Below are 19999 nucleotides of genomic sequence, written 5' to 3'. Positions count from 1 at the left end.
TGTAACAAACTGCCATCCTTACAATGCCATTTGGCTGGGTCCTCATTGTTGATGTCCCTTTCCAGCGTGTACATTTAATCTGGAGGAAGATTACTGTGTTTTCACTGTTCACCCACTTTGGGCCTATACACCAAGCTGTTGACAAAGTAGGGATAATTCCCCAAGAAGTCGGTTCTATGTGTACCAATAAGCAGCATGCCTCCTGCATTTATAAAATCTGACCTTGTTAGTCTGATAATAACATTAGATAACTGAGGTAGGAGGTGAGTGGAATAACACAGTAAGCCCAGGATGATGGAAAACATAAATCCACACTGCATGGAGCAGCAATGATCTTCCGACAACAGTTTTAGAACCACTGAAAGTGCATTAATATGTCCTGTATGTATTTTACTGTGGGAAATATGTAAAACTCCAGGCTATATAAAAATATAATTTTAGTAATAGAAATGTGTATATGTAAAAATATAAGCTGGAGGAATAGAAAAATAATTTTCCATCTATACATTTACACATCTAAACACGTGTTTACTGAAGCCGTTTCCTGACCATTCCTGATCTTAAGAGCAAGAATGTGCATAGATATCACTAAAGTAAGTACAGCCATGTGTATGAGCCCATGCTTACTTTACCTATGTACATCCGTGTATCCAGTTGGATATAGATTTGAATGAACAGTGTAAATTAAGCTTGATGTGACATGACATACTTGGACACAGTTGTACCTATTATACTTTACTATTTCTCAGTGGCATAACTATAACCATAGCATCCCACTGCTATGGGGCCTAAGGTAGGAGGGGGCCCATTAAGGGAGCTTATTAGGAAAACTAAACTGTGAGGTTTCCAGTATAGGATGGCTGAATTTAGACCTCATGATGGCCTAGTCACAGATGCCCTTCTATGCAGTATGAAGCAATTGCTTATCTATCTTATCAGAGTTTGTGCCCTCTCAACTTCTGCTACAGACTGAAATTAACCCTGGATGCCTAATTCAGTCACAAATCCCTGAGTTTCACCTTACAGGAGGGTTGAGGTTTGTGGTTCTACAAAAAGGTTTAATGCAGCTTGAGTTTAAAAAGTTAATATTAGGGTTGATGAGTAAATGTGTGCAAGAACGTTAATCATTTTATCCTATAATAAAATATTTTTTATGGTTATTATTATTAGAGCTACTATAACCCTAACCCCTAGCACTGTTCCCTAGTAGTGTACTGACCATGCTGACAGGTCTCCTGATTCCTGCCCTTGATATATACTTCATGTTAAGATAAATGACACATAGGGGGTGATTTACTAACCTAAACACACCCACGTGATTTTTACACAGCAAAACATATTTATCAACCAAAAAGTCTCTAAAAGCATATTTCCACTAATGCCATATATGTAAAAATCATGCACATGATGCATATATAATGCTGCTTCACAGTTTAGACAAAAATGGTTAGCTCATGCATTTACATTCCTGCATTCATCAATGCAAGCAACACAGTGTTGAGCTAATTTACACAACATCACCTTGCAATTCATGCAGGGCTTTGCACAACACACCTGCTGGGTGTGTACACACTACAAAGGTGTCTAGATTCCACCAATAGATCATGTTGGGAGGGAACACACTACAAAGGTGTATACTTGTTCGTGGCGTGTTTATAAGGTTAGTAAATCAACCCCATATTGTCACAATTACCAGCTGCTAAAGAGAGAGTTAGCCGAGGGAGCCCCAAAGTTTTGCTATGGGGCCGATTGATTTGTAGAAACGTAGCTAAGTGGTGTGCTTACTCTATATATTTACAATAATACTAGCAGGTTGATACACTGTGCAGAGGTTTATGCCCCCCAACAATCTCTTATTATTGGTTGAGAAATGGTGCTGGTCATAGTGGTGTACAAAATATTAATGCTAATTACATTAGCTAATTTCCATAGCTACCCATGGAAACAGATGTTCAAATTCTCCATGTTTCTTCAGAAAGTAGCAGGCTAGCACAGAAACATATTTTTTTTTTTACAGAAAAGGTTAAGGCATGCAGTAAAAAGGGGTAGTCTGCCTAAAACTGATTACAGTTTTCGGTTGAAGCTGAAGGGTCAAATTATAATTTTCAAATCTCTCTATGGTAATGGTATGCGTTCCCAGATGTCGAAACCTGTATAGCTTTTAAAAAAGGATCAACCTCTGTCTGTTCTATTTTAAATGTATGTTATACTAAAGAGAATGACATAAGAAGAGTTAGAAAAAACCCCAGTTGTAGCACCAGAAGTTAAAGTTGGGCGGGGACAAAAATAGAACTATGGCATAAACGTTTATGCACTGACAAAATCAAGGTGTGTAGTCTAGAATAAATTGTATACTACAAATAGAAAACAATAAAACAGCTAGCACGTTTCAGGGGTTAAAAGGTCCCCCCTTCATCAGTGCTAAAAATAAATTATACCTAATATTCCATAAATAATAAGAAAACAGAGTTTCTAAGGATTCACAATAACCAATTTAAAAAAAGTATCAAATATAATTAGATATATTTAATTTAAATGATAAGAAAAACTATAGCTGGAATTAACTGCTCACTGCTAAAGTCCTCGTATTCTAAACCTACCAGATTTTGCCTACAACTGAATCACTTTCGGGAGTAATGACTCTTAGTGCTAAGTGCAGTTCTTCTCCAAGGAAAGTGATCAGCAGTTTCAAAGAAAACTGTTGCAAGAACTTTAAAGAACTTATGATATATCAAATGTTGTGACCAGATGAAACAATCTCCATCTGCTGCTTTGGAGGCTTAATTATGCCAATGGAGACTGCATAATTAAGTGCTAATACTGTATATGGGAAATAAATTACAACTGAGCAGTCCCAGATGGCATCATTATCAGAAAAATATGAAGAATGGAAAGAAAAATAGTATGCAATATATAAATTATCAAATACAAATTACACAAAAATAATAACAGTACAATCCAGCATGCAGATGGAGCAAATGTAAATTAAATAGATGATGATATTAGAACATTTAAGTCAACCTATGGATTAAATTCTGATATTTAGAATTGGGTTTTACGCTTTTGGAACTTTAGCAACTACTGATAGATCAAATGATTTTTCATGTTCTTTGATACTCTATGTTTTTCCGCTGTTACACAACGTTAGGCGGCACTTAGGTATACTGTGATTTGAGATCACAACGTCAAAACAATAGTACAATGAGTATTTTTCACAAGTTGCTAACCTTCGCTCTGTAAATCTCTTATGTTATAAGCAGGGATGCACCGATACCAATACCAGAATCGGTATCAGTGCCGATACTGGGCATTTTCATGAGTATACCGGCGCTCTAAATTTTTTAAACACAAGTGGCTGCTGTAAAGTCCTCACCATGCTGGGGACCTCACGGTGGCTGTTCACTGCGCCGGTCTGGCTGCACATCTCCTACTCATCTCTTTCCAGCCACCCGCACAGCCATTGTGAGACCCAGCACAGCGCTGGGGAATCCCACCTACACAGTTCTGGTGAGCCTGCACAACCGGCACAGCCCTGGTGAGACCACCATAAAACGTGCAGGATGGCCATTGCCCACCACAGTAAGAACCCAGCTGGATAGCATTGGCAACCAGGGACTATATGACCTATACAGTTATCCAGCCTTGACTAGTAGTAGCCCAGGCTCTTCTCTGCAAATTTTATATAATGGTCTAGACCAGTCTAACTGCATTATTGGGTTTGGCACTAATTAAGAGAAACACAACAGGCCTCCCAGTACCCACTGGCCTCCCTGAATATATTAAAACTGCAATATATGAACACTCACAAAAAGTTAATATTAAAAAAAGTTTCAGTTAATATCTTAGGGAAAAAATTATGAGTTGGAAGAACCAGTTCTGGTTTTGCTCTCCATAAATTTTTCCTTAACTTTATGTACTCTGGGCCATTATCATTGCAGTTCCTGGCCATAACCTAGATGTAGTTTAGCTGTTATATCCCTTATAATAGAATACCCTTTTCCATCAATTATTTTGATTGTCTAAATCATTGGTTCACTAAAAGATAAGGCAATGCATTGGTTTAAGGTTTACAAACATATTCTGATAACTGTATGTTTTGCTTGGTAAAATTTCTGGCATTTAAGTAGCAAGAAAAACAGAACATGGCTTATAACATCCAGAATCGGGAAACAACATTCAGCAAGTTCCAAACATAGTGCAGGAGTCATAGCTCTATGTCTGGAGCTTGTTCTCCGTGGTACTTTATTAGAGATGATAGGTGTTTTAGATGCACTAATCTTTTAAATATTTTATCACATTTCTCCTTTTGTAGTTAGTAAGTTGTGACTTGCTATGTTTTTGTAGAGGGGTATTCTACGGATTCCTGACAATGTTTGCATGGTTGGAAAGGAAAGTAGTACCATGCCACTTAAAGGGCATCTAAATTGCATAAAGCAATGACGATTGGTAAATGACAAGTTGCCTACTTAGTGTACAAAAGAAAGAAGTCAAGTTCTACTTGATCTGAACTAGTGGTAATGTACATTAACTTTTAATAATATCTAACACTAGATGTGTTAAAATCCATTTACCTCCACAGTGTGCTTTTCTTACAATAGCATAAAAATGTGTTCTGATAGTGTCATATGTTATACCTGCACTGCAGCTATAACTGGCACCAGCGCTAGTATGGTGCCATGCCTCTGCCCCTCTGTGCACTTTGCCCATCGAGAAAAGCAGACAATGATGGCTCAGAGGCAGGAACATGACACCGGTGTTAGAGTCAATTATAGCAGCAAGACTGGTGTCAGCCAGGGGGCAGAAGTAAAGAGCAAGCTGTACAAACACGCAAAACTATGAGATCCATTTATTTATGTTGTCAAAAGAAAAGGTAAAAAGCTACACCAGGAGATAACAAGGCTTTAACATATCTACAAACATTAAAATAAAGGTGCCCCGAGTTCAACTTGAAGTTATTGAAATATGCATGCCTGTCCATAGAGGTGTCAAGGCACATTTATGTTGTCTCCTTCAGACAAAGGTTACAGAAATTCACAGTGTGAGGTTTTATGCAACATTAAGTAAGCAATTTCAAAATAGTAGGTATGGGAATTTATATACTGTATACAGTACAATATTTTATATACTCAAAATACAGTTAATGGATATTTTACATTGATGTTCATTAATAACATATAAATTTTTAGATTACTTTGAACATTTCAAGGCAAGCAGCAAATATACAACAATAATAATGCCATTAGTGTCCTCTATGCATGTGATGTCATTATATGTGAAACTATGGAGTTTTACTGTCATATATCTGAACACAGACTGTCTCTATATTCCATTCCCTAGTTCCTCTTTATGATCAGCATACTTGCCTGTCCAAAGTGAGATTTGTACACAATGGGTCCTTTATTGTCATATTCCATCAAAGAACCAGTATGTCTTGAAATATGTTTTTGGGCAACCATAGGCAACATTTGGTTGTTATCTTCTATGTCAGAGGTCCCCACACCATTGCCCATGGACCAGATGTGGGCCTTTGCTTTATACAGTCAATGAGGCACTATTCCTCCCACTGACACCAACAATGAGGCACTATTCCTTACACTGATACAAATGATGAAGCATAATTTCTCCCACTGGCACCATAGATGGAGTATAATTCCTCCCAATGATATCAAAGATAGGCACAGTTCCTTCCACTGACACCACTGATGGGGCACAATTCCTTCCACTGACACCACTAATAGGGCACAATTCCTCCCACTGACCCCAACAATGGGGCAATCCTTCCTCCTATTGACACTACTGATGGAACACTATTCCTCCCACTGATAGTAGTGATCGGGCACTATTTCTTCTGCTGACACCAATGAATGGGCATTATTTATCCTCTCATTAACCACAGGCTCTAGGTATTTTTTTTTATTCCCACTGACCACTAACCCTGGGTCATTTTAAACTCCCACTGACCACCAAGCCTAAGGCATTGTTTACTCTCACTGATCACTGATGCCAGGACATTTCCAACATCCACTGGCCAAAGTCTGGCCTCCCTAAAGTCTAAAGGATAATGAACTGGTCCTTTGTTTAAAAACTTTGGGGATTTCTGCTCTATGGGATTACAAGACACAAAGCTGTGTTGGAAAATATCACCATATTGTGCCAAGTTAGTAATAATACCTTCTCTTCTATATTTCCTGATATTCTCTTGATTGTAGACACATAAAAACAACAATTTTTCAATACAGATACACTGTTTGGCCTGCCCACAGCTGAGCAGTACTTACAAGCACCAGCTCCATTTTGTTTTTCAAGCATAGTTCTTGGAGTTATCATTATACACTACGGCAACACCCATAGAGGGTGCAAGCAGGGGTAGAGGGCACACAGCATGTTCTGTTGGGTACACTGGAGCTGTGGCCTAGAAACACTTAGTTTTACTGCAGGCAATAAAGGCATTGTTCCTGCAGTAAAAGTATGATTTTTAAAGTGTTCCTGCTATAAGGATGGCGTAGGAGAGTGGGATGTATAGAGAAGTACCAAGGAACACATTTTAAAAAGTTTTATTGTTTATTTATGTTAGGATAAATTAAAGTTGAACCTTAGGGGTAGCAGCATGAAAAACGAATCACATGTGCTAAATGCAAATATGCTGAAATGGAAAAAGTTGAGAAGTGAGCACAGTGACAAGAGAGATGAGCTTATCAGTCTCCCGCTGATCCTCCACTGCCCAATCAAAACATGGAGGGGGGAAGAAACAATACACTGTATTACTTAACAGTAACAGAGGAAGTGGTCTCACCCTCCTGGCTCTACTGTGTGATGAGGCTGTGGTAATCCCAGGACTGAATGGTTAGAAGTGAAAATACTTTGATAGGTAAACCACCTCCATTATATGTATTTCCTCTATGTATTTAGATGTTTAACTGGAGTACAGTTTTAATCTAGTTTGTCAGATTGATAAGTACTCAACACACCCTCATAATTGGTTATTCTACAAAAGGAACTAACAAGTGTTCTTAAGTAAAGAGGTTGGAACTTCATTATACATAAAAACTGAACAATCTAAAAGAATTACCATGTTTCTGCATGCTTGTAAACGTCAAACCCTTATTACTTGTTATATCTTCTAGAGTCCGGTAACCCATTCTGTACCACTTCTCTGCAGTCTTCAGACCCACTCCAAAGATAGATGTAAATATCTGTAGGAAAAATCAATCAGCCAAAGTACAGAGAATCTTTACTCTACAATTAAAGAAATCAGAAACTATAGTGCAGAATATTTCATGAAAGGGGCATGGAGGTAGTAGGGTTGATTTCGATTCTGCAGGGAAAAGCGGTGATTATCTCAGAGTGGCCATGTTATGCAGCGCACTATGTGCAGGAGGTGGTGAGTTGGCTGACAAAGGCTTTTTTTCTTCTTACTCATCCCAGGAGCAGAGCAGCCACTTGCCTGGAAGTGCTGCTAATTTGCCCTTTTCCTCCTCTTCTTCTTTTGCTAATGCTGCCATAGCCCTGTAAACTGACTATAAGGAGCTGGTGGAATTATAAGTCACTGCTATACCATGGGCTTGGCCAGAGAGCACTGCAGTGGGTGTGGGTCTTTTTTATGTATTTGCTGCTGGAGCGGATAGAAAAATGTCCCCAAATCACCCCCATGCTCAGCATCTTAATGCCAGCTTGACAAAATTGCCGTCCCTCAGCCACTAGTTTTTTGCCCATAAGGGCATCTCGGCCTACACTATGACTGTCCCGCAGCGACCAGATGCAAATTTAGTGCGCAATATGTTCCTGATTGTTTCTAAAGTCAGAGTCAATAAATCTCTTATTTATAAACGCAATATTTTCCATCACGTCTATAAACTAATATTTTCCTAGTAGTAAAGAGTAATAAAAAAAATGACAATGTTCCAAAGTAATTTAACTTGAATACTGCCCATTCTTATTGGAAAAAAAAGGCTTGGTACATTTCCTCCAGACACATTATTGTATTTCTCATTAAAGGAGATTTATATCTGCTATTTTTAATTATTTTCCATTTATTATTTTTTAGGCTCTATCAGAAGACACTGCAGAGTTTCATTAACAGCAGCCTAACGTGGAGACGAAATTATATTGAAACTAATTCTATCATACAAGACATGAAAATGGCCACATAAAAGGACAAAGCCATGATGTAATGTGAAATTAATATAATATTATTCTTCATTTAGGAGATTTACTTGTAAATTAATATATATATATATATATTTTTTTTTTTTTACACAGAATTAAAGTAAGTAAAGGAAGAAAGTTTTAGCATTTACATCTATCCTTTGAAATAGGACACAGTCTACCCTTTTCTTCTTTACAAAATAAAGTAGTATGAAAGTATGACATGGTGAACTGTCAATGGTGGGTAAAGGAATATTACCACTCTCAGTACAGGGGTTATGGCTGCTCAAAGGGCAACTATATGCACATTACATCTTTTTAAAAGCCTGTACAACTGAGAAGGAAGGGGTTCATCTATAAAGGTGCAGTAGACTTTAAATAGCTCCTCCTGTTTAGTGAAGCTCTTTTCTACTATCCTGGATCTGTTCTTGTGCCAAAAAAAATCCCCTCTTAGCTGGATACATGATGTTACATATTGAGGAACAGAGGATTGCTAACCTTCTATACAAATGGACAATAAAATGTGAAAACATTTTAAAATATTTTCTAACTTAATTTATTATTATTTATTTATTTTTACTGGATGTTGTCTTTTTAGAGAAAAGTACGTCTTTCATGTTGCACATCAAGAAATACAGTTGCAGCTGTACACGGAGATATTGGAGATATTGAGCTTCATGTCAACACTGGCAAGGTGATTACATGGCTTTGGTAGAAAACATGAGGCAGTCAGCACGGTAAACTTTGTGGCTAATTTTGACAAAATTTTGGCAAAGGCAAAATCTGTAATTTTGCAGCAAAATCAAGTTCAGAGAGAATACACTACTTGTCCCTAAATACAACATACAATTAAATTTACCTTAAATGATTTGTATCTCTCAGAATATATCACTTGGTCAACTCTGGAGGATTTTCCATCTTCAAGAATCTCCTAGACAATAAAATCATATTAAAATAGGCTTCAACCAGATTTTCATCATATGCAATTCACACCCTCCACTGTTAACTTCTGCCCCACTATCTACATAGTGTTACAATGAGAAAATAAAATTGAATTAGTAAAAGAAAAAAGTGAAATAAATGTCCTTTATATAAGTTTACGTTCTTTCCCATGGAGAAAAGCTCTCATAGAGCAATATTAAAGTGACATTAAAGGCTTTTATATCATATCCCTTTCCTCTTCTGGTAGTGTCTCATCACTGCCTCTGCTGGCCTAGCTACTCTGTCCCTCACCTCCCTACATAAACTTTTATGGTTATAGATAACCTTAAAATTATGTTTATAATTATGTATTATAATTATGGGTATAATTATTAATTAGGTATTATAGTATCCAGCTGGTGAAGGAGCAAAGGGGACAGCTTTTCAGTGTCACTTGAGTGGCATCTCTGAGTCTGTTGGGGCTGCTGATATCACATCCAAGATGGCAGCATCCAGCAGCAGCCTCATGGTTTTTGGATATTTATATTAGGGAGACTTGCACCTGTAAACATGAATAACATACATTAAATGCACATATAGTCCTACGGGAAGAGTGCTGTTGAAATGAATAGTGAGGTGAAAGGGTCTTTTAAAGTGCAACTGCATGTTTGGCCTCAGAGACACAACAGGAGGTGAGAGGAAATTTCTGTGAGGGGATATTCCATCTTTGACAGGTAATTTTGACCTACTGAAGGCAACACCCTTCTCCACTGTATTAAGATCTAGAAAATATTATTTGGCTGAGGTTACACAAAGTATGGCCAATAGATTGATTAGTAGACATGTGCGATTCGGTTAGTTCCGAAATTCGTTTTGGACGAATTTTCGGAAATTCAGAGATTCGGATGCATCTGAATTCCGAATTAAAGCTAAGACGAATGCAAACGAATCCGAAATTCCCGATTTCCCGAAATTCGTTATTAAACGTATTTCGTTGCAGCAAAACTCTGTGCTTAAAGTACAGAGGCTATAGTGTAGTGGTTAGAGGTACAGGCTTGCCATTGTGAAGTTCGCTGGTTCAAGTCCAGCCATGGGAGAGTAAAGTTTTGTTTTTTGTTTTTTCATAAACGAATTTCGGCAGGACTACCGCTAACGAATTTCGTCCGAAACTAATTTAATTTTGGACCCGAAAAACGAAACGAAACTAAACAAATTTTTTTTTTTTCAAAACGAAACAAATTTTTTGCTGGTGCACATGTCTATTGATTAGTATCTATTTATTAATAAGCACATTTCTTTTAGGTGGCCTGGTCTTCAAAAAACAAAAAAAACAAGAGCTTTACTACAACAAAGTCCTGACTCGCTGCTGCCCAGCAACCAATCACAAATCATTTAATGAGGTAAGACAAATTGTAACTGCCATGTGATTGGTTGATTCTGCAGGTCATTTCTGCCTGCATTGTTTTATAAGATTAAACTCTTAGTATATAGTATATACCGTATATACTCGAGTATAAGCCGTCCCGAATCCGGAGACTGCCAGATGACCCCGCTCGGAGCGCCGCACACCGGAGCAGCAGTGACGCGACGCTCGGCGAGGTAAGTAAGAAGACGCGCTGGCGCTGACTCGAGTATAAGCCGAGGGGGGCACTTTTCACCCAAAAAAATGGGCTGAAAATCTCGGCTTATACTCGAGTATATACGGTATATAGCTTGCTTAAACATTCGCTAGAATTTTCTGTTTTTCTATAGTGTTGTGTTTTCCCCAGTCGGGTGTGCTCAGTGGCTGTCTATGTTGTTTCATCTGCCAGACTCTGTGGGGATTCAGAGTACTGTGTCAGGGATAGACCATGGATAGACAGGCCTTGACTTCTGTTAGTTAGCCAATCACTGCTGAGCTGGTCATCAGTAGGTTGGGTTTGGCTGTAACAAAACTCCTGAGCATGCTTGCTGCTGGGCTGTTTGTTAGTGTGTTGCGAATGTATATAATGGAAAATGGTCTGTAATGACTTGGTAAAGACTTTGATCCCTTTTTAAATATAGTCACCACATTGGCCTTGCGCCAATCCATCGGTACCAAGCCAGTCATTAGAGAGTCTCTAAAAATTAGATACAATGGCTTTGAAATTATACAGCTCAATTCTTAGAGGACACGTGGGTGTAAGCCATCCGTTTTTGTTGTGTGTTTCGTGATGCAAATATTCGCCCCAGTCTAAAGCTGGCCATAGACCTTACAACCATCGCAAGACTTTTGTGAGGGGCGGGCTTGTGATGACTGCAATGCCGAACAGGCAGTGTGCGCTTGCGCACACCAGCCCGTTCGGCATCTGTCGTACGAGCATGCCACAAACCCGCCGACAATCGTACTTACGGTATATAGCTTGCTTAAACATTCGCTAGAATTTTCTGTTTTTCTATAGTGTTGTGTTTTCCCCAGTCGGGTGTGCTCAGTGGCTGTCTATGTTGTTTCATCTGCCAGACTCTGTGGGGATTCAGAGTACTGTGTCAGGGATAGACCATGGATAGACAGGCCTTGACTTCTGTTAGTTAGCCAATCACTGCTGAGCTGGTCATCAGTAGGTTGGGTTTGGCTGTAACAAAACTCCTGAGCATGCTTGCTGCTGGGCTGTTTGTTAGTGTGTTGCGAATGTATATAATGGAAAATGGTCTGTAATGACTTGGTAAAGACTTTGATCCCTTTTTAAATATAGTCACCACATTGGCCTTGCGCCAATCCATCGGTACCAAGCCAGTCATTAGAGAGTCTCTAAAAATTAGATACAATGGCTTTGAAATTATACAGCTCAATTCTTAGAGGACACGTGGGTGTAAGCCATCCGTTTTTGTTGTGTGTTTCGTGATGCAAATATTCGCCCCAGTCTAAAGCTGGCCATAGACCTTACAACCATCGCAAGACTTTTGTGAGGGGCGGGCTTGTGATGACTGCAATGCCGAACAGGCAGTGTGCGCTTGCGCACACCAGCCCGTTCGGCATCTGTCGTACGAGCATGCCACAAACCCGCCGACAATCGTACGATTGTCGGCGTGTTTTCGAACATGCTTGTAAGACAAAAGTCGTGCGACCATACAGTAGCAGAGGTCGCACGTCTTCCATACACCTTGCGATTATCGTACAATCGCGGGATTTCCCCGCGATTATCGTATGATAATCGCAAGGTGTATGGGCACCATAGGTCTTCAAGAGCAGCCCTCAGCATGGGACATTTTGCTCTCCTGAAGTTAAGTGTTTTCATTTTTCCAGTCTGTGAATGTTGTTTACAACTTAAGTTAAATGAAATCATATTATGGTCACTGCTACCCAAAATGTTCTTTTACATGAAGATTTGTAATTAGCTCTGCATTGTTTGAGATTACCAGATCCAGAAGAGCATAATTTCTAGTTGGGGCTTCTACAAACTGTACCATAAAATTGTCATGTAATAAGTTTATAAATGTCCGCCCTTTTACTGTTCCAGCAGTGCCATTATGCCTGTCAATGTCAAGATAGTTAAAATCCCCCATTAATACTACTGTACCCGTCCTTGCAGCCCTTTCTATTTGTTCAAGGAACAAGTCACTATCTCTTTATTAATGCTGGGGGGCCTGTAACAAACTCCAACAATTACCTTTTCATTATGCATACCAGTATACTACTCCATCCATAACGCCTCAGCATCATTACACTCACCATCAACAAAGTCCTCTTTCCCATTCACTTTTAGTTCACTTTTCACATAGAGACAAACACCGCCACCGCCACCCAGTCTCTCCGAAAGAGAGCATAGCCAGGAATATTAATAGCTCAATCATGTGAAGTCTGTTTTCATGCAGGGATTGCTAGCTAAAGAGAAGATGCACTACTGTTGGGTATTCCAGCCCTCCCTTCCCCTGTTCTGATGTTCTTAATAAACTTTTTAAAGACATTCAAGGACTCTAGACTATAATCACTGCAAGAGAAGCAACTACTGTATGTACCATGCCAGGGGACAAGGCTTTCTCAATTGGGAGTCCCACTTGCTGTATACAAGACCCAGTTGGGTGAAGGTACTGCCATGGGAATCATGCTCCCATACTCCCACTTTACAGAGGCACAGCCTTCAGTTACCACACAGGTGCATGCTATTTTAGTAGCCTGAACAGAGAAAGATCTAAAAAGGCTACAGTAGCATTATTGCAAGATCGATGGTATTAATTTTTTCTTGACAAAAACTTTCTTTCACGAATAAACACTGTGTCCTTACTTCAATGATGTATTTCATCTCCTCTCCCAGGTGAGGCAAGCCTTCCAAATCTTTCATTGTTAGTATGGGAAATGGAAGTGATTTAAGCACAGCTGAGGCTCTCTGATAGGCCACGCGAGGTCCTTTATTTTCCAAAAATTCATAATTTTCTGCCAAGATATCAAAAGCATCCTATAGAAGAAAACAAGAAATATATAGCAGGGAAAATAGTGATCACTTCACAGGACTTGAACAAATTACATAATCTTTCATCATGCAATATATAAGTATGCTCTATGATGATATTTACTGTTCACAGTAAAATGTTATTAGTTCTGCATGCAACTCCAGAGTGCATGTAGCCAGTGAGTGGCTGAGAGAGGGTGGAGGAGATCAGGAGCACAGAAAAAAAAAAAAGGAATGAAATAAGGTAAAAACAGTCATTTATAAATAAAAAAGCATGGCAATTGTGATACATATAGTTTTAACAAATAAATTGTTATCCATTTATGGTTTAGATGTATTTTAAATAACTTTAGACAAGGGTACAAAAGCCACTTTTAGCTCACTTATCAAATCCTTTGGGAGACATAATTTTTCAATACAGCTAGTTTAATTACCTGAAATATTTCTTTAAAATGTATGTCCAGCAAAAATTAGAATCCTGTCCGATTTCTATTGCTATCTAGGGCTCCATTACAGAGATTTCCCCTTCTGTAGTGTCATAGTTTCACCAGACAGGAAGTGATTACAAATATTCAACAGCAACACAGACATAAAAAAAAGATTATTTATTTTATTTATTCATTTTAATAGGCTAGACGCTAAGCCTATAAATTCTTTTAGTATTGTATTGCTGTGTGTGCCTATGTTGCAGATTGCCCCACACTGTAAAAGAGCAGGCATGGATGTATCAGAAAAGTGCACTGATTTACATTAGTTTACTCATTTTTTTTTACAGATTAAAAACTGCCATGGCCATGGATATATTTTAAGGATGTGTTAAGTCTCACCAGTTACCATCATTATCTACTTGGGCCTGCATCAGTCAAAAACGCCAGAGGCTTTATTCTGTTGATATAAGGTAGATCTGTCAATAAGAAGTTGGTAGATGAAGTTAAACTGGATTCTCATGGATGTGCAGAACTCTTCTTAGATGATAATCCATTAGATCCAAAGTAGACTGAATTCATTTGATTCTTATAAACCATGTTGGCAGGGCTGTATCTTCCATAATGACATTCATAGGTCAGTGCTTAGAAGGGCAGACTTAGCAGGGCAGCACCAAGCATTAAAATATATAGATTGTGATAACTGTTTTTCCTATTGTCTTCTTTCTTCTGCCTACCTTTGTATACTTAGGGTAATTAAATAAGAAACCCATAGAGGGAGATGCATGCAGATGATGTTGAGAGGTCTGCATGGTTTAGGACCTAACTCTTCTTTTTTTTACTTGTTTGATGGTCTGTAGAGTTGATAAGTAGCTCTGCACATTGCAAACAATTTAGGCATGTGACCTCCTTATTTGATCTATCTCATTGGAAAAGCTTCCAGGTCAGCCCTCAAGAGTTCATTGTAGTCCTTCCCCAACCTGAAATATAGTGGACTTGCCCTTGTAAGTAATTATAGTATTTATAGCCAAAAACTTTTTTTCATAGTATGGAATAGAATGTGGAATAGTTAAAATCCCTGTCAGGTTTTTACTGCTATCTGTGTCCACATGGGAAAGATTCCAATAGGGGCAGTAGAATTTCTACGAGGAGTTTTTCCCTCACTTTGGAGAGATTTCTTCTCACTCCTTTGTGTCTCTGGGACAGGAAGTAAGGGAAATCTCCCCAATGAGACAGGGACAGAAAAACTAAAAAACTGACTAAGAACTTAAATTTTTCTCTTCCAATGGCCTATTGACACTTAATGAACGTAGCATTGGCCCCTGCAAAGACTAATGATCACTAGTTATAAAATTACCATGTTAGTAGGTACTACTACCGTATGTAAGCACAATAGTAGGTGGTCAGGTTTGAGGGCAGCTTGTAGATGGCAGCACAGCAGGTTAAAATTAACGAATGCTCTTACATGGCAGCATTGTTTAATTTGTCATATGGGTAATGCTAAGCTGGTCCTTTGTTGTGAATCTTTCAATCCTAAGTCCAGAGGGCAGTTTGGAAAAAAAATTCTAAAAAATATAGCCACACTAAAATAGCATTGCCAAATCAATGCCATTTCTATGTATCCGGTGTGTGTTGAACGGGCAGTTATACATGATAAACACATTGCACCTTGTGCTCCTAAAAATGAGCTCAGCTTTATTGTGCTGCTTTTACTTCTTTTTATATGTATAATTAGAAGGGTTCGGACAAATGTGACACTTCACACTGCTTCAGGCAGCAACACTTTTCTCCAACAGACTATTGAAATAGAAGATTGTCTACCAACTTCTATATTGCTACTTTCAGATTTTATTTTACTGCTTTACATCAAAATTAACCAGCAAAACACCTGCATATACCTAGCTGGGTATCTACTAGCTATCAGGCTAGAGTATAGTTATGGGAGTGTAGATGATTGTGGACCTGTAGACAGGGCTGATTTTCTGCATACATTGCCCCCAGCTATAACTATGGGGGTGTAGATGATTGTGGACCCGTAGACAGGGCTAATTGTCTGCATACATTGTCCCCAGCTATAACTATGGGGGTGTAGATGATTGTGGACCCGTAGACAGGGCTAATTTTCTGCATACATTGCCCCCAGCTATACCGCATTAGGAGGGACTGTAACCCTCTATCCCACTCTCTTCTATCACTTTTTGGTCTGATGTACAGACATCTATATAAAATGTATTATTTAACCATATCTCCCAACTTTCTGAGACAAGAAAGAAGGACAGATATAGCACTTAGTAAATAAGCAAAGGACACCTCCCCCAGCCACTCCTCCAGCGATGTGGACCACCAAGAATATGCAAAGTGATTGGTTAAACCGCTGTGCTTCTTTTCCACTTCTTTTCCTTTATATAAGCCTTTTAAAAAAAACAAATGCAAAAATTTGAGGTTGAATAAAAGGTTAAGTGCAATCTATGTTGATAGATACTATGTATTTTTTTACTGCGATCTATAAATCAGACCAAAAAGTGGGACATCTGAAGAAGAAAGAGGGATATCTAAGGGTAAAAAAAAGGACAGAGGGATTTGTTTTCAAAAAAGGGACAGTCCCTCTAAATGGGGGATATTCAAAAAGATTCTGCGCTACAAAGAGCAGACTTGTGCGCCGTCAAAAAATGTGTTCCGTTTCGGAATATCCGTTATTGCTTATTTCGTAATTCGTGTCCGAAACTCAATTCGGATTCGTACGAAATACGAATTTTCGTTAGTTTCGGCACATTTTCGTTCCGTTACGAACATTCGTTATGATGAAGTTAAAAAGCAAAAATACCTTTGTTAATATTGGAGTCGATGTGGTAGTTGTGTTTTTATCCGAAATACGAATTCCGTTAACGGATTCCGGATCCGAATTTCGGATTTCGGATTTAAAAAAAAACTACCATCAACTCCAATATAAATGTACTTTGCTTTTTAACTTCAATATAACGAATGTTCGTAACGGAACGAAAATACGTCAACGGAATTTCGTATTTCCTGCCTGTGTATTGTAATGCAACTGTCAGCAGCAGAAGAGAAAAGTAAACCTCTGATTGGTCAACCAAACGAAATACGAATTCCGTTAACGGATTCCGTATCCGAATTTCGGATTTTCGGATTTTAAAAAAAACTACCATCAACTCCAGTATATTAACAAATGTACTTTGCTTTTTAACTTCAATATAACGAATGTTCGTAACGGAACGAAAATACGTCAACAGAATTTCGTATTCCCTGCCTGTATTGTAATGCAACTGTCAGCAGCAGAAGAGAAAAGTAAACCTCTGATTGGTCAACCAAGTGAAATACGAATTCCGTTAACGGATTCCGTATCCGAATTTCGGATTTAAAAAAAAACTACCATCAAGTTCCTTTTGCATCTATTTGAACCACCTCATGTAAACCTTATTTAAACCACTGCTTTGTGTGCACAATCACCAATATAAAAATCCAAAGCACATTCCTTCACTATAACTTTTTATATGTGCGCTGAGGCCACTAGCAATCCCATACACTCACTCCCTGCTCTGTGGTCCTGCCCAGTGTGATTGCGTCACTAGAAACGCATAGAGGATTAAAGGATTAAAGAGGATTAAAAGAAGTGGATGTGTTCTTTATGACATACTGCCGTGTCTCACCTTATCTTTAAATAGATAGGTCTGATAAATAAGGTGAGGAGCATTCCTGTGGAAGGGGGAGCATGTTTGAGGAGCAAAGAGGTGCATACTGAAGTTAAAAACTGGGATATATAAGAGACTGTGTTTTATGCACATTTGCACTGGAAAAATTGGACGCTGACACAATCAATTGGATACAGCATAATTGATTTTGCAGAAGTAGAAGCTAACATTTGCACTTTTTGTTTGCACTTTTATTAAAGTATATGTGGTTCTGCAGAAGAAGCCAATAGTTGCACAATCTATTTGCACTTTTATTATGCAATATTTATTATATGTGTTTAAAAAGGGTTGAGATATTCTTGTATGTAAATTGAGATACATATTTGCACTATTGGGTTAATGCATAGGGCACTTTGTATAAGTTTATAAGGGGCAATCAATTAGCACCACACTAATGTATTTTATATTCACAGCTGGGAGGTATGTTTGACTGCTAAAGTGTTTTTCTGCACTAAACTTTCACCCAAACTTTAAATTATTGCATTTGCGATTTTGAAGAGTTTAGCCAATCTTTTTTTAGTACTTTGTGCTAAAAAAGTGTCCCTCTGCATGACCCCTGATAATTGGGAGGTATGCATAGCTCAGAGTGGCAGGACTTCCCACAAATTCTGCTGCTGAAAGTCAGTGATTTTGCTTGAATCGGTTAAAGGTTCTTATTTAGATGAATACAGGAGGAAGATGCAGCTCACTCTGCAGAGAGTTTTCAATGCCAGTTTTTTTATCGAATTCAGTTTGCTCTCTCCCTCAGATCTCTTGGTGGGAACTAACTGTAGCTGCCCATAGACTTGAGCTTTTTCCCTGTTCATCTGAAATGGGCCAAACTGGGTGATAATCATCTTATGTAGTAGGCATGGCAAGGTCATTGCAAAGTCCAAGTTTAATAATGGTAGCTCAGTATGACATCTGGAGATTGGAACAAAGCTAGGATCAAAGGATCTTAGAATTGAAACAAAGATTGAAGACATGCAAAGACTAGTAATAGGCGGACACAATAGACAATTGTATTCGGAAGCAGAGAAAAAGACAAGAATAGCTGAAAATCTGTCAAAAATTCAGAGGCCACCAGCTTTATATACTGTGGGTCTAAATGATTGACATTTTTTAATGTATGGATGCACATGGGCAAACACAATGATTTGCACACACATGCTTGCACGGAGCACGAGTTCCCTTGTATATTGCCCTGGCAATAGTAGAAGCAGCCAAGTCTGGAACACTTGTGCAAGTGCAAGCATACAGGTTCTGATGCCAGTGGTCCTGGATCCATGGCATATATACACACACAGAGGATTGTGAAGGGTTCTCAATGCCAAATTCCTAGTTACAAACCAAAAAACATACAATTGACATTTGTCAAGATCTTACATGTCCATGCATACGCAGTATGCTAAGAGGTATATACACAAGATTAAAATGTACATAAATGTATGCAAGGCAAGACAAAAACAAACACTGTAATGCACAACAGTATATGTAATAGAAAACAGATATACCTCAATACCAACCGGCCACTGAGATGTGATATGTGACGGAGAACAGAAGCAGTGGCCATGATAAAGATTAATCTTTTGTAATCATTTTTGCTAGCGGCCAGAAAGCAGGCAGTGCAGATGTATCAGAAATTACAGACAGTGAGCAGCACAGCTCCCATGGAGCATATAGTGCCTCTGAAAAAAGTTACAACAGACAAAAAGAGAGTATATAAACTTTCTGGATGTGATTATAAAATGTTGCACTTGAGAAGGAATGAGAATTGAATTACTTAAGACCGGAGAACTGTGTTTTCATTACACCCCCTATCTGGTTTAAAGTGGAACTAAGGACAAAATGTAAAATTACATATATGAGTCAGTCTGTGAAGAGCAGAAGTTGTAGTATTTCTTTCCCCATGTAACATGGTTTTATTACATGATGATCCTGCCAGTAAGTCTGGTATTTTTCAATTTCCCTTAACAGACCAAACTATCCAGAAAAAGTAGAAGTTAGAAGGCTGAGAAACCATTTAAAGTGACACTAAAGTCAGGAAGTAAATCTTACAAATGCATTCAAGTACCTTAACTATGAACAGAAATGTATCTTATTTGTGTATCACTGGGCTGTAGATCCTCAAATCATCTCTGAGTTGGTGCTGACACCATTTGGAGCAGTGACTACTTTACAACACACACAGGGACCTTGGAGAACAAAAGTAGCCACCCTCCAAAAGAAAGTACAGTATCAGCACACATTTAGAGATGATTTGAGGATCTACAGCTGAGTGGTAGATAAATAAGATACATTTTTGTTTATAGTTAAGGTACTTAATATCCTTTTTAAAATGGACCTTTACCCCCTTTTACTAAAAATCACATCAGCATGCAACTCTGCATGCTGATATAAAATCATGTTACAT

At 38.4% G+C, this 19999-nt stretch overlaps 1 protein-coding gene across 1 annotated transcript in view; it reads right to left on the bottom strand.

Annotated features, from left to right (window-relative positions):
- DNTT (DNA nucleotidylexotransferase) overlaps positions 1-19999 on the bottom strand; it is a 212697-nt gene that overhangs the window by 130588 nt on the left and 62110 nt on the right. The window contains exons 4-6 of the mRNA XM_018558898.1: positions 13308-13478; positions 9005-9076; positions 7070-7193 (exon numbers count right to left, since the gene is read on the bottom strand). Coding sequence (XP_018414400.1) covers positions 7070-7193; positions 9005-9076; positions 13308-13478 — 367 coding nt within the window. The remainder of the gene's footprint in view (positions 1-7069; positions 7194-9004; positions 9077-13307; positions 13479-19999) is intronic.

The sequence above is a fragment of the Nanorana parkeri genome, unplaced genomic scaffold (genome assembly GCF_000935625.1).
Source record: "Nanorana parkeri isolate BGI_ZX_2015 unplaced genomic scaffold, ASM93562v1 scaffold366, whole genome shotgun sequence".
In the NCBI taxonomy this organism is placed as follows: Eukaryota; Metazoa; Chordata; class Amphibia; order Anura; family Dicroglossidae; genus Nanorana; species Nanorana parkeri.
This window is presented reverse-complemented; position numbering and strand designations above follow the sequence as displayed.